This window comes from Zonotrichia albicollis, chromosome 31 (genome assembly GCF_047830755.1).
Source record: "Zonotrichia albicollis isolate bZonAlb1 chromosome 31, bZonAlb1.hap1, whole genome shotgun sequence".
Taxonomy (NCBI): Eukaryota; Metazoa; Chordata; class Aves; order Passeriformes; family Passerellidae; genus Zonotrichia; species Zonotrichia albicollis.
In genome coordinates this window covers 1768614-1793348 of record NC_133849.1, presented here as the reverse complement: position 1 = coordinate 1793348, position 24735 = coordinate 1768614, and the positions used below count along the sequence as shown (strand labels likewise).

General features: G+C 52.3%; 2 protein-coding genes across 5 annotated transcripts in view; both read right to left on the bottom strand.

The window, feature by feature from the left end:
* Positions 1 to 24735, bottom strand: part of LOC102065444 (class I histocompatibility antigen, F10 alpha chain-like) — a 469176-nt gene that overhangs the window by 433837 nt on the left and 10604 nt on the right. The gene's annotated exons all lie outside the window — the stretch shown is intronic.
* Positions 6842 to 10011, bottom strand: LOC141725885 (serine/threonine-protein kinase PAK 3-like). The gene is made up of 4 exons (XM_074530049.1): positions 9610 to 10011; positions 8735 to 8852; positions 7491 to 7590; positions 6842 to 7239 (listed from the first exon to the last, which is right to left on the bottom strand). Exons 1-4 carry the CDS (start codon positions 9918 to 9920, stop codon positions 7004 to 7006), a joined length of 765 nt encoding a protein of 254 aa, XP_074386150.1. The 5' UTR covers positions 9921 to 10011; the 3' UTR covers positions 6842 to 7003.

Genomic DNA, 24735 nt, shown 5'->3' with positions numbered 1-24735 from the left:
CTTGACTTTTTAACACTGGAAATGTTGGAGAGTTTTGGCTCTTCCCACCATTCTGGTGATGAGATTACAACATTAGAATGTTTTTTTCTTACTGATCCTTCTATTGGTCAGTAAGTTTTGGGTCAGGGGTGTCAGAATCAATTTCTATTCTTAGGAGTAGAGGCTTTTTGGGTATGTGTGTGCTTGTCTCTTAGTGATGGCACAATTTTGGTTTGGATTTCTCCATGCTCACCTTTAGGATGCATTTGGAAAAACCAGAAGAGGTTTAAATGCGACGCTTTAACTCATAAACAGTTAACAGAATACTATTGTAAAATAGGAAAAAAAAGACATCAAAAAAAAGGCAAAGGAAGGTGGGTGGGAAAGGAAAAGGGGAGTCACCAGGTTACTGCGCTGGAAGAGAAGCTTTGGTTCTAGTCAGCCTGAGAGGAGCTTTCGAAATGCAAATGAACACTGCTGGGCAAAGTGTGGACAATGCACCTGGGTCTCTTGCCAGGGGCAGGAATTGGGCTGATTCCCTCTGCCCCTCACCCCAAGCTCTGCCTGCTGGCACTGATGGAATTTGCACAGCTCAAGGCAGAGCCCAGGGGGAGGATATCTGACCCTGCAACACAAACGGGTGAAGCTGCAAAGGGAAACGGCAAATGGAGAATGTTGAGAAAAATTCACTTTAAAAAGTGGGGGGAATCATCCCTCTTCCAACTCCAACATGTGCCGTCACTGTCTATGTTATATAGGGTGGATTACAGCATGGTGGCTGTTGCTACCACAAGTTCAGGAAAGCAGTTGGGAACCCAAGTATTTGATGTTTAAATTACAGACAATTGGCCAATTGATGCAGCCCTGGCTCCTGAGGCAGTGCAAACAATGGGAAAAACATCAACATCCACCAGAACAAATCCTACAACACCATGAACCAGCCCCTGGGAACCCAAACCAATTCATATCAGGAGCCACAGAACCCATTTCTCATTTCTATGGCATCATTAGATTACAAGCTGTCCTTGGAATAACCAACCAGACAGCTCCAGCTCCTGAACTTCCTGCTGACCAATCCACGGAAATGAGGAACACAAGAATTCACCATGGGATGGGATCAGATCATCTGGTAGCAGAAGGAGGAGGAGTTAATGAAAAATTAAATGACTCAAACTGCTGTTGGCAAATAGATGACAAAGGAAAAGCGGTGAAATAGAAAACAAAGGAAACAAAAAAGCAGGTCATGTTCCAGCTAAAACGTGGAAAGGATGGCAATGGGACACGGTTTTGTGGCTCCATGACAGACCATGGGTTAAACGACTGCTGTATCTCCTCGGATGTGCTACAGCAACTCTCATCTTTTTACCATGCTCCACACCTTGAGAGTGCAGCTCATTCAGCAGGTGAGCAAGGGGATGCAGGTGGCAGCCAGGCCTCCAGATGCAGAAACGGCTACAGAAGGACAGGGAATGAGGGCACTTAGAATAATCCCAAAACCAAAGACACAGTAAGGCAAAAAAAACCCCAAAAAAAAGCAAAACAATTCACTGAGTGAATCTGCCTGGAGTTAGGGCCAGGGACGTGTAGATAAGGAAGGGAGAAACCATCAGTTTCAAAAACTGTTACTAATTAACATGGACTGCTGCTCAGACAAACTCCCGCTGAATTCCTGAACTTCGGGAAGAACAAAGACTGAACAGAGCCATGAATATCGGCTGTTATACAAAAGTGGGGGTGCACATTAACGAGGACATGCAGTTGGTGTGGATCGGCAGGTATGAACCTTCCAAGTACCTCAGCCAGTGGGCAAACGGAGAGGGAGATGAGGCCGGGAAAATGAGGATGAAAAGGAGGCTGCGAACTACAACGATGGCAGAGAGCGCACGGCAAATGCCCCACGGCCTCTCCCTCTGCTCAGCAATAAAGTCACTTTTACAGGACTCCTCTGGGCACAGAAACCTCCGGCCACGTGAATTTCCCCGCACAGCCCCGGGCACGGGGCAGCCCCCTCTGTCCCAGCCACAGCAACCGGGCCGAGCCAGCGCTGCTCCCACCTGCGCTGCGGCCGCCTCCGAGCTCCGCCGCCGCCTCACCACGCTCCGGCTGCTGCCGACAACGGCGCCGCTGCCCAGCTACCACCGCCCTCAGCACGCCACCGGGGCCCTGCTCCGCCCCGCTCCCACCAATCAGCGCGCCACAACCAAGACTGACGGCACCATCGCCCAATCGCAGCTAGGGGCGGGCTCTGCACACGGCACAGCCCCGCCCCGCGCTCTCCGGGCCCCCTGGGCTGCGTGAGGGCGGAGGCGGAGCTGAGGAACAGCCCTGGAACGGGCCCGGTCCCGAGGGGATTGAGCTGAAAACACAAAGAAACTTCTCCGCAGCTGCTGCCACGGCTTTCCCGGCACTGCGGCTCCGGTGGCTCCGGCTCAGCGGGACGCCCTGGAGCCTCACTTCTCCTACCCCTAATTAGGAGCATCAGTGCATCGCTTTGATTTCCCCCAAAAACGGGAAAACCGTCCCAAACCCCTGTGGATGAGTGGGGGAGGGGAGAGATTTCTGACAGAAAACTCCAAAAACTCAGAGCAGAATAATGAGAAGTAAGTGAAGACCCTTAAATCCAGCTTTCCCCCACGCCTCCCTCCTCCCAGCTGCACCTCCTACCCCGGCAGTGCCGCAGACAGGGAATGGGGCCGGGCTCAGTTCATGCCCCGGGGCTTCTCCCTCTGCTCAGGGACAGGAGTCGCTCCCCTGCTGCACCCTGGGCTCTCTCCCACCGGAGACTTCTCCAGGAACTTCTCCAAGCTGAGTCCATCCCACGGGGCACAGCCCCCTCCAAGTGCTGCAGCGTGGGTCACTGTGCCCCGGGGTCAATCCTGCCAGGACAGGCTGCTCCAGCGGGGCCCTCTGGCCGCGGGGTCACGGCCTCCTCTCAGGCATCGCCGTGCTCAGCGTGGCTGCTCCGGGGGCTGCAGGGGGATCTCTGCATCCCCATGGATCTGCAGGGGGATCTCTGGATCCTCATGGATTTGCAGGGGTATCTCTGCAGCCCCATGGATCTGCAGGGGGATCTCTGCAGTCCCATGGATCTCTGCATCCGACATCGCCGTCCTTGGAGTCACCAGGAATAGGCTGAGCTCTACCTGAAGCTCTTCTCACATTCCCCACACCCTTCCCAGCACAGGGAGGGTTTTTCCTCCTCACAGCTCCCCGGGCTGACAAGGAGTGGAAGAGACATGGAGAAGGGAAAAGGAAAAGTCAGAAGGAGAGGAGGGAACAAGGGAGGAAGGAGATGAGAAAGGAACATGGATGGATGTAGGACAGAATGAGGAGAAGAAGGAGGGCAGACAAGGAGAAGATGGGATTTGCCTCCATGGCAGAGGGAAGGGGAAGGAGATCCCCCCAGTCCATCCCTGGCAGGATTGCGTTGGCAGTGAGGCTGTCCTGCAGCGATGCTGGGCTGGGAGATGGAGCAGCAGAGAGGGGAAAGGGGCAGTGATTCCTCCTGCCCTGCCTGGCTGTCCCAGCCTGGAGCGTCCTGGTGCTGCCGAGGCCCTTGGAGCGTCCGGCACTCCGGAGCCCGAAGCTCACGGCTGCTTTACAAAGCTGCCAAAGTCGGCAGGATGGGCCTGGGTATGATCTACAGCAAACTGGGTTTATTGGTACAGGAACAGGGCCCAGAGTTGAACAGGGCCCAGGGACAAAGACACGGTGCAAGCTGAGGGCACAGGGGGTTTTTACATGGGGTAGTGAGGGTGGAGCTGAGGGTCAGGGTCCAATGGATATGGGGGAAAATGGTGCAGAGGAGGGGTTAAGGGTCGGGTCAGCTAATGGGGAAACAGGGGCAGAGGAATGCAGTAAATTAGGGCCAATGGAGGGACAGAGAGGGAGAACATTCTAGGGACAAACCAGATACCGGTAATAGGGGGTAAACTAGAGTAATTAGGCCAAAGGGCCAATGGGGTAACATAACTTCCCAGAAATCAGCATGTGCCTGCAAAGATCTGTGGGAGAAGCAAGCTTCTCACCATAACCTTGAAATCTATTCCTCCCTTTGGGGACCAGTCCTCCGCGAGTGGGAGATTAAACTCTAATGGTAGGCCCATGGGCCTCCACACCAATGCATTTTCCTTTTCTTTGCAGTCTTTTTCTTGTCCATCCAGACAAACTTTATGATTGACAGATCCTGCCTTGGGAGAACAACAAGGGGTGAGCGCCTTGGGTGTTGTGAGAAAGGAGCCTCACACTTTAGAATTTTTAGAATTTTAATAAGGGATAAATAGAGACACATGAATAACAGCACTGGTGCTTGGTGATGGACTGAGGCACACCTGTTAACCACAGCAACTCTTCTTATCTCCTTTTCCCCCTCCATTGGTCAAATACATATTCATAATGATTATAGTAATTCAGACATTTCTTTTAACTTGTTTACATGTTCCAGGAATTCTTTAGGTTGATTTGACCCCCGACTCGCCTTTTTAGAGTACGTGCAGGAATCGTGGATTGTTCTTTTGAGGGTTGTGTGTCACTCCCTTACAAGGGCCCCTGTTCTGTCGTTTCACAGGTGACAGTTATTGACAGTGGAAGGGTCAGGGGCAGGGGTCCTCATCACATCCCTTCCTTAAATGTTATCTGACCATGCAGACGGTTTTAGCCATTTCCACAGGTCCTTTAAATGAACATTAGCTATTTCACAAATATCTCTGAGTTATTATTGTCAGTTAGTTAGAAAAATAAAAGCATTAGTTATTATTTCACAACTACAGCTACTTCTGCAAAAGTTAACATTCTAATGCACAACATCTGGCATCCACTTTAATATTTTGCAAAAGCCAAAACTATAATGTATGTTTTTCACACTGTTTGCAAACCAAACTATCATCCATAAATGATGTTCTGAGGATATGAGCTACTCAGGGGCCAGGGCACTGGCCACAAAAACTTGACAAATAATGCTATAGCAAAAGCAGTTAAAAGTGATTTCAAACTGTACTGCATCAAAATTGTTGTAATTAAGAATACTTTGCAGAAGTCAATACATAATAGCAAAAGCCAACACTACCCAGTTATTTATAACAAACCCAGGGCAGGTTTTTCCCTTGCATGGAGCACTTGGGCCTTCCCCGGGCCCCTTCTGCCCTCGTGCAGAGCCGCTGGCATTTTCCAGCACACCCAGTTTGTAACCAAGAGCCGGGTGCAGCCCAGAAGGCTCCAAGCGCCTCCTTCCAGGCTGACTCTGCAGGTGCCGAGGCTGCTCTGGGCTCTGCCAGGGCTCTGCTGGGGCTCAGCTCTGGGCCAGGCTGGGCCCGCTCTCCCCTCACATTGCTCCGGGCAGCTGAGGCACAGCGGGAGGAGGAAGGGACACGGCAAGGCAGTTGAGGGTTAAGAGAGTTTTTATTCAAAAAACTGCCATAACAAACAGGCTGTCCTAAGAACCATAACAAACAGGCAATCCTAACTACACTAACCAACTAGCAGTGCTAACTACCATAACTAACTAGTTGACCTAACTACTGTAACAAGAAGCTGCCCTCAAGTGCTTCATGTCCTCCGCTGCTCCCTCAGTTGCTTTGCTGCAGTGATGAGAGGTGTCAGGCTGGAGAGAGGCTTGGCTGATGATAAAAATGGGTGCTGCCCAAAGGATAAAGAGGAAAGAAATGAACTGTTACTTTCCAAAGTCAAGTTCCTCACAGGCTCTGTTGCAACAGGAGAAAGGGAAATGGTTTGAAACTCAGGAGAGGGAAGCAGGCTCAGATTGGATCTAAGGAAGAGTTTTTTAACCAGCAGAATGGGGAAACACTGACAGAAGGTGCCCAGAGATGTGGGAGGTGCCTCCTCCCTGGAAACATCCAAGCTCAGGCCAGGCAGGGCTCTGGGCCCCCTGAGCTGCTTGAAGATGTCCCTGCTCGCTGTGGGGCACCAGGCCCAGATGAGCTCCAAAGGAGCCTGCCAAGCCACAGCAGGCGAGGATTCTGCTTGCTCTGCCTGTGGAACGCAGCCAGACTGGAGACTGTCGGAGGGGGCCCCACAAGAAAAGCCCTCCCTGGCGCTGCTGCTTCCCCTGCAGCCCCTGGCCCTCACCTGCAGCAGCTCCTGGGCAGCCCAGCGCCGCTCCTCGTCCGTCTCCAGGCTGCACTCGATGAAGTCCCGCAGCAGAGCCGACAGGCGCCGGGGCTGCTGCAGCTGCGGGGTCCCGTTCTGCCGGATCAGAGCGCGAGCCTGCAGGGAAAGCAAACTCAGCGCTCTGCCAGCTCCCTTCACACCCACACGGGCTCACATCCACCCCGGGCCTCAGCCCCAGCTCCAGGGGCACTTTCCTCCCTGCCACAGATGCTGCTCAGAGCTCATTTTGCTATGCCAGCCAAAAACCGCAAACCCTGGGGCTGCCACAGCCACTGCAACATCCAAATGATCTCGCCTTGAGAGCCAGTTCCATTGGCTGACTCTGTTAGTAGGAACCTTCATCAGAAATATTGTGTTATTTCAGAGGATTCTTACATCAAGTGCATCTCTGCAATGCCACTGACACTCAAGTAAATGCATTCCTGATGCCCCATCCCAGAAACTGCCAGGCAAGAAACAGGAGTTTTGTGATGCTGAAAGCTCAGGCTTGGTGACACAGAGAAAGTAGCTTGGACTAGGAAAGAAATATGTTAGACTATGGGGATGTTAAACAATCATCTTCATGTTTTCAACAAGTTTCCCAGTGAGAAGAATCAGGGGAGAAATCATCTCGCAAAACCTCTTTTAGAAACTCCTGCAGAAAACTTGTTGGGTTTGGGGGTGGGATGTGGGGCTGGTGTGCAGTTTTCTTGCAAGGTAACATTAGAGCTGATGCACTTGCTTCACATTTTCAGGTAATCCTCACAGCCAGAAGAGCTGCAACAACATAAATCCCAAAGCAAATTGTTGCTAGAGATTGCAGAATCTTTGTCTGTGTTGAAGATGGAGTGCTCTGGGAATTCCCTTCCCATGTGCAGAAACCTCCAGCTGCTGCTCCCAGTGCAGGGTCCCCCTGTGCTCACAGGGCTCTGCAGCCCCTGGAGAATTTGCCTCTTACCATGGCCCCCGTTTCCCTGAAGTAAGGAGGTTCTCCTTCCACCATCTCGATGGTCACAATGCCAAAGGCCCAGATGTCCACCTTGGGGCCATAAGGAGATCTGGTCACAACTTCTGGGGCCATCCAGTGAGCAGTGCCCACCATGGAGCTGCACTGGTCCTGCTCAGGGCTGAGCTGAGCGCAGAGGCCAAAATCAGCTGAGGACAGAAACAAACCCTGTCAAAGGCAGCTGCAATGAGGAAACCAAGCACAAAGAAGGGCCATAGGCAGAGCAAAGGCACTGCTGGCAGCCTGCTCCTCTCCTGAGCTCTCTGCAGGGGCAGCCGCTCTCAGCTGGCAGCAGGGGCCGGGCAGTGCCCCCAGCAGCCCTTGTGGGGCTCTGGCCCTCCCTGGGAAGCAGCCCCACACCCGCAGCCCGGGAGCGCCGTGCCTGGCCAGGAACACCCACCCAGCCTGACAGAGCCGTCCATGCCCAGGAGGATGTTGGAGCTCTTCAGATCCCTGTGGATCACCCGGTTGGAATGGAGGAAATCCAGGCCCTGCAGACACTGAGAGAGAACAATGTGGTAAATGGGTATGATTCATGCTGATAAAATTGAAACAGTAATCGATATTGATACAGTAATTAATATTTGGAAACAGTAAAACAGTTAAAAGTTGTAATGCCAAAGAAGAAAGGGAGAGGAGGGGCTCCACCCCCGTCTCCTGGCAGATGTTCAAGGATAGGAGGAAAAAGCAAGAGCTAACAGTTACTAAAAATTAACAGAGTGAAGGGAAAATCTGCTTGGGTCCTAGGAAAATGCCCACTATAAGAGATTTATTGCTTTGATGCTCAAACGTAGTAATATGTTAATTTTGGCTTACATTATACTGGCTTGGTGCACATGTGTAACCCAAAGGTGAATTAAAGGACAAAGAGAAAGAGGAGAGGTCTTCATCCAAAACGACCTCCAAAGACTTGTGCGACCACCAAACCAAGTGGTGAAGCGTGCACGGTAAAGGTGGTGATGAGGGCAGAGGTAAAAATGTGATGAATCGAAAATGGGAGGAGATGACATGGACACATGACATATAAGGGGGGAATCTTCACTTGGCCAGCTCGCACGTGAGGTGGCAAGGGCCCAAAACCCTGCACTCCGTACCCCCTGGTTATCTTTTGCTTATGCGCTATTATTTGAACCAAATGATCCTTTACTTTAATCATATTATATTGTCAATATATATTTTCTAAACTATTAAATTAAAATTGCTGCTATCTCAAATATTGTTTGTTTTTTTTAATGATGGGATAATTGGGCAAACATAACAACAAGAAACATGAGGGCAAAAACCAATGGCCGGAATATATCACACAAAGAAGGACAGTTCAGAATTCTGCCAGCAGCAGCTTTGCTGTGACAGGCCAGGAGTGCAGTGCACACAAGCTCCAGGCAAACGGTTCAAGGCAAAGCTGAGAACAGCAAATCTCAAATCCAAACCAGACAGAGAGTACCACAACAGCAGGAGAGAGAACAAGAACAGAGTAGAAGTGCAGTGATGCTGGCAGGCCGTTCACTGCAGAGGCTCTTTCTTCCCCAACTCATAAAAACAACACAGAAACAAAGCCCTGAGCATGGAGCCACTGCTGTTCTCACGCCCTGTTTGGAAGGACCATCATGTCCCAGCCATGGAGTGACAAGCAGGATCCCTCACCTCCCGACTGACAGCTGCCATCTCTCCTTCAGCCATGCGTGTCTGTCTGACAACGTCCTGCAAAGTTCCTCCATCCATGTATTCCATCACCAGCCAGAGATCTCCATCAACAAGGAAGCTGGAAGAGGAAAACAATGGCATGGAGATGAAAGTGCAGAGCTCAATTGCCCCATGGAAAAGCCTGGAGTGGAGTTTTGATTCCAGGTCACTTGTCAGTGAGGACAGAATCAGATGGAGAGACATTCCTGCCAGGCTGCACAGCCCTTGGAATCTGCATAGTCTAAAGGAGAAGGAGACACCTGTGAGAAAGGAGAGGCCTTAGATGGCAAGCAGGTGAAAAATGCAGTTTAGCAACAGCCCAGATCCATGCGGAACCACAACCCTTGGCCCCAGCTGGTTGAGCATCTGAACTCATCAGTCCCACCATTCCCTGCAGAACAAGGCAACACAACTGCCAGGATTATCCAGGGGAGGAGGCCGTGCAGCACTTGGGACAAAAGCAGTCAGAAAACCTTTCAGAAAGTCCCTTCAGAAACAGGCAAGGCCAGTGAAAAATGGGCAAATGAGGCATTTCTGGAAACAAGAACCTGATCTTCCTGGCATCTGTAGCAATGGAAAAGGGCTGGGAAGAAGAAGCCAAGGGAAATAATTTCTGCTGTGGTTCATCAGACTTGCTGGGAGACACAGCAAACGGGGAGGAACTTGAAGGAAAAACCAAAGCAAAGCAACAAAAGCACTTGGAGGGAGTGAACTGCCAGGCTGTTGTTTTGGGAAGATGTGGCTGGGTCAGGCATTTTCAAAACAGGCTATGGACTCCGGATGCCAAAAAATGTTAACGCAGGGCCCAGGCACAGGATAAGGGCTGAAGTACTCACCTGTCCAGAAATTTGACAATGTTGGGGTTCTTCTTGTCCTTCAGGAGCAGGATCTCATTCACAGCTCGTTCCCTGTTCTGCCCTCTGAGACTCATTTTCTTTATGGCCACCTGAAGGGACATTGCAGCCTTTAACTGCAGGGGTCTGTGCCAGGAGGCCACAGCACACACGGAGCGAGTCTTTGTGGAGCAACGGAGCTGGGCTGGGCCCAACTGCCTTGGGATGGGACACCAGAGCTCAGCAAGGGCCATTGCCACAGCCCATTGCTCTGCCAGCTGGGGGCTGCTTACAGGACACACGGCCAGAGACATTTGGCCTTGCAAGCTCTGCAGAAATGGTCCCTCAGCTGTCAGCCTCAAAGCTCTAACAACATTCTCTGCACCTACAGTCCCCTCAAATGGCCTCAACATTCTCATTATTATTACTATTCAAACACATGCTGCAAGCAGGAGGTAATTCTGGTTCTGTGAAAACAGAGCAAAACAGCCAGGAACCCTTTAGCAATTCTATGGGATTTGGTCATGATTTCAGATCCAACTGCTCTGTATGGGATTGCACAACAAAGCAAACACACACATCCATTGCTCAGGTGATGCCTCTCACAGGCTGTCACTGACACCAGACCCAAACACAACTGCAGGATTTAGGAGAGAGCTTTGCTCTGGACATCCATCTTCTCATTTCTCTCCCTCTCCCTCTGTGAACAGCTGAAGTAGGACTAATACCCCAAACTGAGCCCAAGCAGGAGCTCTCCCTAATTACGGCTTGAGGTTCCCTTTGAAAATGAAAGGCAGGATGGAAAAACTGCTAAATAATGTTCCTGTCTGAGGCTGGGATGAAGATTAATTGGGCCTCAGTCTCGAGCAGCTGATGCATTCACACTTTTGGATATGAAGATCAAGCCAGGGTGTCCTGCTCTGACAGACACCGCTGCCCTCCTTGCATTCCTTGGGCACTTGAGAAGGACCAAGTCTGTCCCAGCTGTGCTCTGCAGGCTGACACTGCTCTGCCTTCAGAGGAGCAGCCTGGGCAGGAAAGCTCTGCTGGCCCCCAGAGCTGCAGCCACAGCTCCCAGCAGAGGGGAAAGCCCTGCAGAGCTGCCGGCCGTGCTGGGCGTGTTGGCACTGACCTCTCCTCCAGTGGCCCTGTCGAGTCCTTTGTAAACGGTTCCGAAAGCCCTGGAGACAAAAGAGCAGAGAAGAAAGAAGCAGCACTTTAGGCCCTGGCAGTGAAAGCCAGCCCAGACAGGAGATCTCTGCTGCCTGCAGCGTTCACAAACACCTGGGTGCATCGACCCTTCCAACAGCAGCACAGCAGCCACCAGCCCTCTGCCATGCAAGGTGTGCAAGAGAAAACTGAGACCCAACACGAAGGAACTGGGCTGGAGCAAATCCCAAATGTCCACCCTGAATTGCTTTAGCTCAAATCCTGAGGTGAGAAATGGGTGTCTAAAGAAGTGGAAAAGAATGCATTTCATCCTTTTCCATTTCCTGCCTAAGACCTGCAGGATCCACAAGGGCCCTGCCATCAGGCAGGCGATGCATTTTCCCCCAGAGTGCATCAGCTCTGTGTCTGTTACTGAATGTGTGGGGTCTGCTACCTGTGCTAGAATAGACCACTTATTAGTTCATCTCTGGTTTCTGTTTCTAAACCATTAGGTTGATAATCCTGACCAGTGGATATTTTTTGACGGAAAATATTTGAAAGAAATCTTCTTGAGAACTGTTTTCTGACAGTCACCAGAGGGTGAGTTGCTCTTTTAGGCAATCCAGCTCCAGGGACAGAAGATCTGCCAGGTCCTGCTCCTTGCTGCAGGCAGGACACTGCCAGATTCAGGGGCCTTTGATGGCGCCTTCTGACCACAGTTATCAATTCTGATCAGGACTGAGAGACAGCAGGATGGTAGCCCAGTGTCTGAAGGTGCTTTGGGATCTCCTGAGCTCTCACTTGATCCTGCACCAGCACAACCCCCAGCCCTGCTTGTGCAGAAGCAGCTGCCGTGCACTTACCCTTGGCCAATCTGCTCCACTTCCTGGTATTTCTCAGCAGGCTCCGCCTCGCTCACGGTGTTCCCTGAAAGAAAAAATGTGGAAGATGCTCCCTCCCAGAGTGAGAGCCTGCCTTGCAGCAGAGCCAGAACCAGCCCCACACAGCACTTGCTCGGGCACCCAGGGACAGAGCAGACGTACTCAGCTGCATCAGGCACCACTCCCCTCTCCCCTCTGGCTGCAGGGCTGTGCTGCTGTCAGAATGTTCAGCCCAGGATCCCACAGCGGAGGGAGCTTCATTGTCCTCTTCCCAAGCAGAGGGAGCTTCTCCATCCTCTTCCCAAAATGCTGCAGCTTCTCCATCCTCTTGCCAAAATGCTCCAGCTTCTCCATCCTCTTCCCAAAATGCTGCAGCTTCTCCATCATCTTTCCAAGCCAGGGGATCCTTGCTGTCCACTTCCCATGCTGGGAGATGTTCACTCTCCTCTTCCCAAGACACAGGATGTCCTCCATCCTGTGGGAGGAGGATGGGAGACGGGAGATGTCCTCCATCCTCATCCCACTCCGGGAGATGTCCTCCATCCTCATCCCACACTGCAAGTTGTCCGTTGTCCTCATCCCACTCCGTGGGAGCTTGGCCATTCTGGTCCCACACCAGGGCACATCCACCGTCCTCGTCCCACGCTGGGAGATGTCCCCTGTCCTTGTCCCACCCTGCGGGAGCCTCGCCGTTGCATTCCCACACCGCGGGATGTTCGCCCTCGTCTCCCAGAGCAGTGGGAAGTTCACTGTCATCTCCCGGCACTGAGGGAAGTTCACCATCGTCCCCTGGAGCAGCGGGAAGCTCACTGCTGTCTTCCTCCTCTTTGGCCTCCTCCTTGGAAGCACAGGGAGACCCAGGAGGTGCTGGTGCTGCTTTTGTGCCCTGTGGACAGACGGCAGCGTGAGGAACGGGAAGTTCTATCTCAGTTATCATCTTATTTATCCTCAGCTGCACATCCAGCTGCACTAAGCAGAAATTGGGTTCAGAGCTGTTCCGACTAACAATGGGCTAAAGTCGGCATTGCCACTTATTGTTGGGAATTCAATATTCCACCATGGCTAAAGCCAGCAAACAATCCTCTGCCTGCAAAACCAGACCTGCAGCTCTTCAAAAGCTCTTCAGCAGAAAAGGAGAAAACTGATGGGAATTCCTTTGCTGCTGCTGCTGCTGCAGGCACTGACAGGAACTTTCCTTCAGCCTCCCAGGCTGGCACTGGGCTGCCACATGCCGAGCTCACACCTTGCTGCACAATTCCAAGTACCAAAGGTTCCTTTCCCACTCACCGAAGGAGGAGCTGCTCGGAATGTAGACATGAGGTGCCCTGAAACGGGAGACATGAACCAGATGCTGTTAGGAGAAAAACTGCCAGTGGTGGGAAATGCCATGGAGCAAGGCAACCCCGAGAGAGCATTTTGCTTTCACAGCATCCCTCCAGGAGCCACAGTCCCTTCCCACAGCAAGCAAGAGAACAGCACAAAATACTGGGCTGGGTCAGTTCTTGGCTGGAGCAGCAAAGGGAGGGAGTTCCAGGCTCTGCTGGCACAGACTCAATGCTTGAGGGAACAGAACCCCCCAGGGCTCATTGCAGATGCTGTGCACGCCCCGCTGGCTGCAGACACCCCCTTTTTCAGCTGCAGCTGCTGGCAGGAGCTCTCCTAAAGCAATGGTGTCTTCATGGCAATTTGGTTCCAAAGTCAACTCAGCTGCAGAGGAAGAACAGAAAGCACATAGCAAGCCCAAAGCCACAGATACTGCAGCAAAGGAAAACCTCGACTTACGTGCCAAATGGGTTAAAAAATACCCCGAATAAGCCACAGAGTACACAGTGCAAACTGCAGCAGCCACGTGCTGCATCATTTTGGCTGTGCTGCACACGTCTGCAGCCTGTAGCCCTGCAAGCACAGAAGGACACCCGTCAGGGCTGGGCTGGCTGCTGAGAATGCCTCGGGCAGGAGGATCCTCCGGCAGCGAGCCCAGAGCCACTCTGGGCACTGAGGCCTCCGTGTCCCACAGCAACGGGAACACCACGGGCACGTGGCGCTGTTCCTGTGACATCCCAGCAGCAGCTCACGCAGGAACCGCCTGGAAGGTTCTCCTGTGTCACAAAGGAGCACAAAGAACCCTCCCAGGGCACAGCCTATGGCCCGAAGGGTGCAAGAGGAACTCGGAAAATGCAGCAAACAAGGACACCCCACAGCCCAGCCTGAACACTGAGGAGGAACAAGGACGGCATCAAACCAAAGGAAACGTGACCATTAGTCACTGATACTTCTGACTAAAAGCAGCGACCCTTGTTCCATCTGGGATCTTTGTTCTGGTTCTAAATGCTGGCAACGTTCTCCACTCTAAATACACAGAAGGCAGGAACTGGGGAGGAGGTGGGATTAGGAAGGAGGAGGAGGAGGAGGGGGAGAGGAAAAGGAGGAGCAGGAAGAGGAGGAGCAGGAGCAGGAACAGGAGGAACAGGAGGTTCCAGTGCCCCCTGTGGCCGCGGGTGCGGAACCATCGCCCCCAGCTCATCCTGCAGGTGAGCGGGGAGGGGGAGCTCGTCCCAAATCTATCGGGGGGGTCCTTGAGAGGGTTTTTTATTGGGGTGTGTTTGGAGCTTGCAGATTGTGGAATTGACCCCAAATATCATCTGGTGTCTCTGGGAGGTTTTTCTCTTTGTGTTCATAAGTTTGGATGTTGCGGGACCCCAAAGCCGAGCCCCTTGGGGGATCCTGGGGGCCCACGTAGCCATTGCCCAGTATGGGCAGGGGAGGACATTGGTCCTGGGGACCCCCGGGAGAGCAGAGGAGGGGAACCCCTGGGACCCCCAGATTGGGGAGAGCAGAGAGGGGCGATCCCAGAGCTGGGGGGCCCCGGCAGACTGGAAAGGGGGGGAGCCTGGAGAGGAGGGACCCCTGGGATCCCTGGGATCTCAAAGTAGAGCATCAGGGGAGAAGATCCCCCATGGACCCCCAAAAGCCCCTGGATCATCCCTAAGCAGGACGCTGGAAAAGGGGGAACCCCTGGAGGCATTTGACCCCTATGATCCCAAGGAAAGGAAACCGCTGGAACCCCAAAAGTGGAGAGATCAGCAATAGGGAACTCCTAGGAGAGTTTTTTGGGGCTGAATCTTGACATTGTGGAGATTTTCATGGACACAAGACTCCTGCTGAGTTCCAGACATGGAATTGTGCAGAAGGAGCCTCCACTCTAAGGTCCTCCCATCTTGGTTTCCCCCAAATCAGGGTTTGTCATTCCCAAGCTGTGGACAGAATGAGGAGGAGGAAAAGCCCCAGAGATCCCTCACGAGGAGGGGCTGCAAACCCAGCCCAGGGAGGTCTGAGGAGGAAAGAGCCCCCCTGAGTCAGGAAGGTGCCCAGAGATGCAGCCAGAGCTCAGAGCTGGTGGAGAAGTCTCATGGCAGGGAGAAGCCCCACAAGTGCTTGGAATGTGGGAAAGGTTTCAGCTACAGCTCCACCCTGATGGAACACCTGAACATCCACACTGGGGAGAGGCCCTCGGAGTGTGGGGAATGTGGGAAGAGCTTCAGTGGGACCTCCGACTGAGCTTCAGCAAGCACCACAAGATCCACACTGGGGAAGGGCCCTAGGAGTGCTTGGGATGTCAGAAGAGCTTCAGGTGGGATTCAGAGATCGTCACTCACCAGCACTTCCACACCAGGGAGAGGCCCTGCGAGTGTCCCGAGTGTGGGAAGAGCTTCGTGCGCTGCTCCATCTCCATCCCCCATGGGAGGATCCGCGCTGGATGATCCCCAGTGACCCCCGTTGGGCAGAGCCCTGGTGACCCCTGTTCTGGGTGATCCGTGTTCGGTAGGGGGAAGGTGTTGGAGAGATTTCTTTCCCTTCTCCTTGTGCTGCTGTGATTTGGTTGGTAATAAATTCCCTCCGTGTTCCCAGGCCGGGTCTGTTGTGCCCGTGTGGGATTTGCTGCGGGATCTCTCCCGGTCCTTGTCCCCACGCAGGAACCCTCGGCTCCATTTTCTGTCCCTGTGCGGCTGCGGGGGGCAGGGACAGAGCGGCTCTGGGGGTGCCTGGCATCGGGCCAGCGACACCGCTCGCCACGGGCAGCCCTGAGATGCCGCGCACCTGGGCACGCATTGCTGGGCTCACCTGAGCTCCCACCTGCCCGGCGCCCCAAGGTTCTTCCTGCCCAAAAAACCCCCAGCCCGGGGCTGCAGCATCCCAAAAGGCCTCAGCCAATCAAAACACAGCCAAAACGCGCCGCAGACAATGAGCGCGGTGGGCGTTGAAGAATCATCAGTTTTGTGGCGGAGCCTCTGAAATCTGTTCCCCAAAAGTGGCGGCAGCCAATGAGAGCGCGCGGCGCTGCCGAGCCCGCCCTGCTCCGGACTGGCGCTCCCAGCGCAGCGCGGCTGCTTTGGGGCTGCTGCTCCCTGCCCGGCCCCGGCCATGGGGCGAGGGGCGGCAGCTGGGGCCCTGCTGGTGGCACTGGTGGTGCTGGGAGCCCCCCCGGGTGCGGGCGCGGAGCTCTCGGGTGAGCGGGGGGCGGGAGGCGCTGGGACAGGGGGGGAGAAGGGGGAAAAGGGGGCGAAGGGGGGAGCCCGGAATGGAGGGGGAGGAGGAGGGGACCCCCCAAAAGGGAGAGCAGGAGGGGTTGAGGGGTGGGGGGAGGTGAGAAAGGGGTGGGAGATGGTGGGAAAGTGGTGAAAAGGGGAGAGTGGGACTCCAAAACAGGAGCCCAGCGCTCCCCACCCGGACCCGTCCTGCGTCCCCCGCCGGGGCTGTTCGGGGAGAGGGAGCGTGGGGGGGGCCCCGGCCGGGCCCAGAGCCCACCGCTGCCCCAGCCCGACCTGCCTCGTCTCAGTCCCTTGATGAAGAGGCCTCTTACATCTCTACTTGTCTGTCACGGTGGTTAAGGACGGGCGAGAGGGGTCTGCTCTTGGAGGAGGGACCATCCCGAAGCTCAAAGCAGCCAGGCCGAGAGGTGGGGACGACTCCAGAGCTATTGTGCAAAAAGGGCAGGGTGCCCTGCGAGCTCAGTGTGGCATATAGCAAACAACACCCGTGGAAAACCAGTAAGCTAGCAATACTTTCAGGCCTCAGGTACATGACATTCCCCCCACCACTGGTTCAGCAAACAGGGTTTTTAATTTTTCGGTAGTCGCTCTCCATGACAATCGTGAGGTAGATGAAGGATATTTTGGACAGATTCTCACAGAAGTCTTTGTTATTCTTCTCGAAGTTCATGAGTTTGGCAGGACCTTGGCTGAGCAGCAGTCTGTGTCATCAATTAATAACATTTTATGAAACTGATGGCTTCTCATGTCACTTCCTTATCTACAAGTCCCTGGCCCTATCTCTGAGCAGATTCATAGCATCTGTTTGTAAAGACACTTTCCTCTTCAGTCTTTCATGGAGGTTCCCCGTTTATGGGACATCCCCCAAGGAGCAGGGTGGCCCCCTTGCTGCAGCTCCACCCCTCTGGCAGTGCTCAGCCAATCAGAGCACGCGGTGCTGATGACTCAGTAGTTGCCAGGCAGACCCGCACTCCCAGCGTTCCCCATCTGTGCCCCCCCCTCGGCCCCAGCGCCCCCCTCGAAGGGGGATTTGGGGAGGTGGGAGTGGCGCAGCTCCAAGGCCGGGCCCCCCCGCGCTGTCCTGGCGGGAGCGGCTGCAGTGGGGAGCGAGTGCGGGCGGGAGCGGCCGAGAGCCCAGCGCTGCCCCAGCCCGACCTGCCCCAGCTCCATCCCTGCCCCTGCCGGGGGATGCTGTGGGTTTGGGGGGAAGAGGGAGCCGGCAGTGGGTGCTGGGCCTGGGGCAGGAGGAGAAGGGAAGGAGAAGCAGGGCTGAGGAACAACCTGGTCAAATGCTGCACGTGGGACAAGGTGGTGGGATTGTGCAGGAGAAGGAGGAATAGCAGGAGGAAGAGGAGTGTGAGGAAGAGTGGAGACACAGGAGGAAGAGGAGGAGCAGAAATAGGAGGCACCACAAGGTTCCACCTCTCCCTGTGTCTGCAGCCTCCTCTCCAGCCCTAGGAGCGTTGCCCCCCCACCACATGCAGCCCTCCGGGGAAGGGGGATCCACGATTTTCATGGGGGTGAATATTGGTGTTTCTGAGCTTTATTGGGGTAAATACTGGTACTTTGGTGTTTTGCAGAGGCTGAATCTTTACGTTTTGGGGGGTTCTGGCTGAATCTTCATGTTTGGCCGCTATTGATCTGTTTCTTGATGCTTGTAGGATTTTTGCGCTGAATCTTGGTGTTTTGGCAGTTCTTACAGACACAAGATGCCCAATGACTTCCTGAGATGAACTCAGGCAAGGAGGAGCCCCCAGCCCAAGACGCTCTCATTTTGTTTTTCTCCCAAACCAGGATTTTTCATTCCCAAGCTGCGGCCAGATGGAGGAGAAGAAAATTCCTGGAGATGCTGGATAAGAAGGGGCTGCAAGGAGGAAAGACCCCCCCCTGTCCCAGGAAGGCGGCCGTTGATCCAGCCAGAGCTCAGAGCTGGTGGAGAAGCCTCATGGCAGGGAGAAACCCCACAAGTTCTTGGAATGTTGGAGCCGCAGCTCCAACCTGAGGAAACACTAGACAATCCACAGTGGGGAAAAGCCCTTTGAGTGTGGGGAATGTGGGAGCACCTTCAGGACAGTCTCTGGTCTAATCCAGCCCCAGGTGATCCACACTGGTGAACGGCCTTATGAGTGCTTGGAGTGTGGGAAGAGCTTTGCGGGGAGCTATGCCCTGAGAAGCCACCACTGGTGCCTCCACACTGGGGAGAGGCCCTACAAGTGTTCTGAGCGTGGGAAAAGGTTTCAGTCCAGCTCCAATCTCCTCGTATATCAGCAGATTCACACAGATGAGAGGCCCTTCTGCTGCCCTGACTGCGGGAAAGGCCTTAAGCAAAACTCCACCCTCATCAAGCACCGGCGCATCCACACCGAGGAGAGGCCCTACGAGTGTGGGGAGTGTGGGAAGATCATCTCCAGCAGCTCTGGCTTGACCCGACACCAATGGAGGCACCACTGAGGGAAGCCCTGCGAGTGCCGCGAGTGTGGGAAGAGCTTTGTGTGCTGCTCCAGCTCCATCCGCCATGAGAGGATCCACGTTGGATGATCCCCAGTGACCCCCCTTGGGCAGAGCCCTGGTGATCTGTGGTCCAGATGGTCCATGTTTGGAAGACATTGGCTGGGAGGCTCCACATCTTCCTGGCTCCCATGGGCACCTGGATGAACACAGGGGCAGGAACATCCACTGGGACACAGACCAACAATGGGAATTCCTTGGGGACAGTGGATTTGTTGACTTTCAGTCCCAGAAACTCTTTTGCGTTCAGTCATATTTTCTGGTAGCATCAAGGAATACTGAATGGTCTGGGAGTTGGTTAAGTAATATGGAGGGGGAGCAGCACTGGAGACAAAAACCCCTCACCCCAATGTTCATGTTGCAACAGGGCTTATTTTTTCCCAAGCCCTCTCTTATGAAGGGCATTGAAAGATCCCATCTGGATGCCCTCATTGGTTTGAGCTCCACACCCCTTTGGGTCCTGGCCAGCGAGATGCCTGCAGCCTTGGGAGATATGTGATTGGGGGAGGCCCTTGTCCCTCATGGTAACATCTCACCCTTCTTGTCTTTATAAAGTTTTGTGAAGTGCTCTCTGTCATCCATCTGCAAGGGCCCTTTGCAAACAGGGCAACAGAAAGCAGCATGGATCTAATTTACACTGGAGCTGCAGCATTCACTTCCAGGACCTGTTAGGGAGGAGCTCAGGCCACAGGCATAATGCTTATACAAATTACAACTTATCTCTGCAAGCAGAAAGCTATTTAACCCTTAACCCATTTAACCCTTAGAGGAAAACTCAACTATTAAAAAACAAGCTGTAACCCAGTTAACCCTTGGAGAAAAACCCAACTCCCAGAAAACAATCTGTAAACAGAAAAACAGTTTATAAACGTTTGAAAAAAACTGTAAGCAAATCAAGTCCCTATATGAACTGTGCATGAGGTAGGTGATCATTTGTGATCTACTGTTGAGACGACATCAGGATGCTGTCTATGATTTTCAGTGTCCATTGAAATGTATTTTAGGCAGCTGAATATCATAAGGTTATTGTACTGTTGTATTATTTATTGTAAAACATGAGAACATGACATTACTTAAAATTCAATGTGGGGGTGTACTTTCACCCCAACCTTTTTTCCCCTTTTTTCTTTGTATAATAAATAAAAATAGGAACACAAATGGAGTTTGAATACTATTACTTAGGGGGCTACTGAGGGGGTCTCTTTTTCTATCAGGACTTGAAAAAACCTCTTCCAGATGAGGCTTTCTCATTTATCTCAATGTAAGAATGGTTTAACTTATGCAAAGTTTCATCTAGGTTTACTAATATATTTTTCTTTACCAGCCAGGTTCATGGCTTGATCAGGGCAATAACCTTGGTTGGGAGATGTTTTCTGTGTATATATTTTAAAAACAAGCTTTTATTAATATCTAGTGCAAGAAGAATTTTTGGCATGAATAACAGTGCAAGCAATATACTTTTCCCCCTTTGTTAGAAGTCAGAATTTTTGTTATTGACTTTAATAGATTACTTTTAACTTTTAAAATGATGACAAGTGGCAGAATTTCAGTTAAAAAACTTTGCAACTGAAATTTGCTTATGATAAATTGATGTTCTTTGTGTACCTCAGTGGATATTCTTTGAATCTCACCCATTTATCTTGAAGCAATGCAAGAATAGTTACTAGGAGTACAGAAAACAGTCACTAGGAGTAAGAAAAGACATGTTAATACACATACTTGAGTTTCTTTAAGACACAGTAGTACCTGCCTGAGACAGAACTGTAAACGTTTTCTAAATAACTTTAGCAGAACTAGCGATCACAGGCTTATCAATTTTGGTTTCAGCAAATGCAAACAATAATAATAAGTATTGTACTATGAACTCTAAGGCAGATTTTACAAACAGTTGTACATTTTTGTAACTCTTGTGTGATAACCCTTCAATATTTTTACTCTTGGCATATGTTATTAGTTTATTGGAGTCTTTAGAATATGAAAACCTTGATATATCAGGACGTAAGGTGGTTGTCAAGCTCTTGAGAGGTTGTCCTGGTTTAGGGCAAATTTGTTAAAGAATCTGCAAAGGAGGGCCCCTCCAGAAAGCGAAACCCACACAGCCCCTCCCCCCAACCGGTTCAGGAAAAAATTCCTCGGAGAGAGGTGGAAAGAACCTGTTTATTTGACTGGCCCAGCACCCCCCAGAACACAAAATGAACAATACCCGATGACACTGCTCTGAGAAAGATGGCAAAATCAGAAAGTCTCTTTTGGGGGGTGGTTGCTCTGTTCTCAGTCCCTCCGGCGCTGGGCCAGCCGCTGCAGCCGAACCTTCGGTGTTCCCGGGTCCCAGTCCGGAGCAGGTTCAAGATGGTCACAGGAACAGGAGAGGAGAAACAGTCCAGGAAGGAATGTGGACTGTTTAGCTAGAACTAGCTAATAAGCAGAGGCAGAAAGCAGAGCAGAAGCAAGAGCAGAAAAAGAGAGCAAGCAAAAGCAGCAAGCTGAAACTGGAAGTGAAAAAACAGCCTAATGTACCGCTTTCCTCTGTGTCCCTGATAAGAGAAACCCAAACAAAACTTCCACTCTTCAGAGCCAGTCTTAAAGGCACAGAACAGATGAATGGGGATATACAAGCATCATAACGTCACCCCAGGACATTCCACCCCTTATCCCCATATCATTCTTACCCCACACTCAGATCTCCCTGAGGTACACATCGTGTTGTTCCATCTCTTTGCATTATCCACCACATGCAACCTGGTCCCTGAGCAAAGACAACCCCACAAACGGGTTTGTCTGTACTCGAGGCAGAATTGATCCACACAGTCTTCCCTAACAAACCTCTGATATGTACCACTGGGACTTTGTCTCCTTCTGTTACATTCAGGGACTCAGACTGGGCAGGACCTGCTCAGTTGGTGGAACCTTGGGTGTTAACTAACCAGGTGGCTTTTGCCAGATGCTGCTCCCAATTCTTGAAAGATCCCCCACCCAAAGCTTTCAACTGGGTTTTTAGTAGTCCATTGTACCTCTCCACTTTTCCTGCAGCTGGTGCATGGTAGGGAATATGGTACACCCACTCAATGCCATGTTCCCCAGCCCAGGTGTTGATAAGGCTGTTCTTGAAATGAGTCCCATTGTCTGACTCGATCCTCTCAGGGGTGCCATGTCTCCACAGAACTTGCTTTTCCAGGCCCAGGATGGTGTTCCGGGCTGTAGCATGAGGCACAGGGTAGGTTTCCAACCATCCAGTGGTGGCCTCCACCATGGTCAGCACGTAGCGCTTGCCCTGGCGTGTCTGGGGCAGTGTGATGTAGTCAATCTGCCAGGCCTCCCCATACTTGTACTTGGACCACCGCCCACTGTACCAGAGGGGCTTCAGTCGCTTGGCCTGCTTGATGGCAGCACACGTCTCACAGTCATGGATAACCTGAGAAATACTGTCCATGGTTAGATCCACCCCTCGGTCTCGTGCCCACTTATAGGTGGCATCTCTGCCCTGGTGGCCTGAGGCATCATGGGCCCATCGAGCTAGGAATAACTCTCCCTTATGTTCCCAATCTAGGTCTATTTTGGACACCCCTATCTTTGCAGCTTCGTCTACCTGCTCATTGTTTTGGTGCTCCTCGGTGGCCCTACTCTGGGGTACATGGGCATCTACATGGCGGACTTTCACAGGTAGCCTCCCTACCCTGGTGGCAATGTCTTTCCACTCACCAGCAGCCCAAATTGGTTTCCCTCTACGTTGCCAGTTAGCCTTTTTCCACCTCTCCAGCCATCCCCACAGAGCATTGGCTACCATCCATGAATCAGTGTAGAGGTAGAGCTTTGGCCACTTCTCTCTCTCAGCAATGTCTAGGGCCAGTTGAACAGCTTTGAGTTCAGCAAATTGGCTTGATCCACCTTCTCCTTCGGTAGCTTGTGCAACCTGTCGTGTGGGGCTCCATATGGCTGCTTTCCACTTCCGGTTCATCCCTACAATGTGACAGGAACCGTCAGTGAAAAGAGCGTAGCGTGTTTCCTCTGGGGGCAGTTGGTTATAGGGAGGAGCCTCTTCAGCACGTGTCACTGGTTCTTGTTCCTCTTCATCTGTGACACCAAAATTCTCACCTTCGGGCCAATTTGTAATGACCTCCAAAATCCCAGGGCGATTCAGTTTACCTATACGGGCGCGCTGAGTGATGAGAGCAGTCGACTTGTTCCATGTAGCACTGGTGGCATGGTGAGTGGAAGGAACCTTGCCTTTGAACATCCACCCCAGCACGGGTAGTCGGGGTGCCAGGAGGAGTTGTGCTTCAGTGCCTATTACCTCTGAAGCAGCCTGGACTCCTTCATAGGCAGCCAAGATTTCTTTCTCTGTGGGAGTGTAGTTGGCTTCAGACCCTCTGTAGCTTCGACTCCAAAATCCCAGTGGTCGACCCCGAGTCTCCTCAGGCACCTTCTGCCAAAGGCTCCAGGACAAGCCATGGTTCCCGGCTGCAGAGTAGAGCACGTTCTTCACCTCTGGTCCTGTCCTGACTGGGCCAAGGGCTACTGCATGAGCAATCTCCTGCTTGATCTGGACAAAGGCCTGTTGCTGCTCAGGGCCCCACTGGAAATCGTTCTTCTTGTGGGTGACCAGGTAGAGAGGGCTCACGATCTGACTGTACTCAGGAATATGCATCCTCCAAAAACCTATTGCACCCAAGAAAGCTTGTGTCTCTTTCTTATTGGTGGGTGGAGACATTGCTGTGATCTTGTTGATTACATCTGTAGGAATCTGACGCCGTCCATCTTGCCACTTCATTCCCAGGAATTGAATCTCACGAGCTGGTCCCTTTACTTTGCTCTTTTTAATGGCAAAACCAGCTCCCAGGAGGATCTGGATGATTTCCTTCCCTTTCTCGAACACTTCCGCAGCTGTGTTCCCCCACACAATGATGTCATCAATATGCTGCAGATGTTCTGGAGCCTCACCCTTTTCCAGTGCAGCCTGGATCAGTCCATGGGAGATGGTGGGGCTGTGCTTCCACCCCTGGGGCAAGCGGTTCCAGGTGTACTGCACTCCCCTCCATGTGAAGGCAAACTGAGGCCTGCATTCTGCTGCCAGAGGAATGGAGAAAAATGCATTGGCAATGTCTATAGTGGCGTACCACCTTGCTGCCTTGGACTCAAGCTCATACTGGAACTCTAATATGTCTGGCACGGCAGCACTCAGTGGTGGAGTCACTTCATTCAATGCACGATAGTCCATAGTCAATCTCCATTCTCCTTCAGATTTTCGCACAGGCCAAATGGGGCTGTTGAAGGGTGAGTGGGTCTTGCTGACCACCCTTTGGCTCTCCAGCTCTCGGATCATCTTATGGATGGGGATCACAGCATCTTGAGAGGTTCTATACTGCCGTCGATGCACTATGGAAGTGGCAATTAGCACTCGTTGCTCTTCTCCCGTCAGGCATCCTACTGCAGATGGATTCTCAGACAACCCAGGCAAGGTGTTCAATTGCTGGATGCCCTCTGTCTCTACAGCAGCTATTCGAAATGCCCATCTGAGTCCTTTTGGGTCTTTGAAGTACCCACTTCGAAGGTAGTCTATGCCCAAAATACATGGGGCCTCTGGGCCAGTCACAATAGGATGTTTCTTCCACTCATTTCCCGTTAGGCTCACATCAGCTTCCACCAAAGTGAAATCCTGGGATCCCCCTGTCAAACCAGCAATAGAAACAGACTCTGTCCCCACATGTCTTGATGGGATTAATGTGCATTGCGCACCAGTATCGACCAAAGCTTTGTACTCTTGTGGTTCCGATGTGCCAGGCCAACGAATCCACACAGACCAGAAAACACGGTTTTCCCTGGCCTCTACCTGGCTAGAGGCAGGGCCCCTCTAAGCCTGGTTATCCTTCTTTCCCTGGATGTATGTTTTGGATGTTCCTTCCAGGGGATCAGACATGTCATCATCATCATACCTGGCCGTTCTGCTACGGGCAACTGGAGCAGCTTTCCTCCTGGTGGCTTCCTTCAGTTCATGCACCCGTCGTGCTAAAACAGCGGTAGGTTTCCTATCCCACCTTCTCATG

Bases quoted from the DNA above. Each gene is read 5' to 3' on its own strand.
- LOC141725885 (XM_074530049.1), bottom strand. From the start codon at position 9,920: ATGTCTCTGGCCGTGTGTCCTGTAAGCAGCCCCCAGCTGGCAGAGCAA. The intron at 8,853-9,609 runs GTGAGTACTTCA...TTCCTCTTCCAG, and splicing joins ATTGTCAAATTTCTGGACAG to CTTCCTTGTTGATGGAGATC. The intron at 7,240-7,490 runs GTGGGTGTTCCT...TTCTGTCCTCAG, and splicing joins GGACGGCTCTGTCAGGCTGG to CTGATTTTGGCCTCTGCGCT.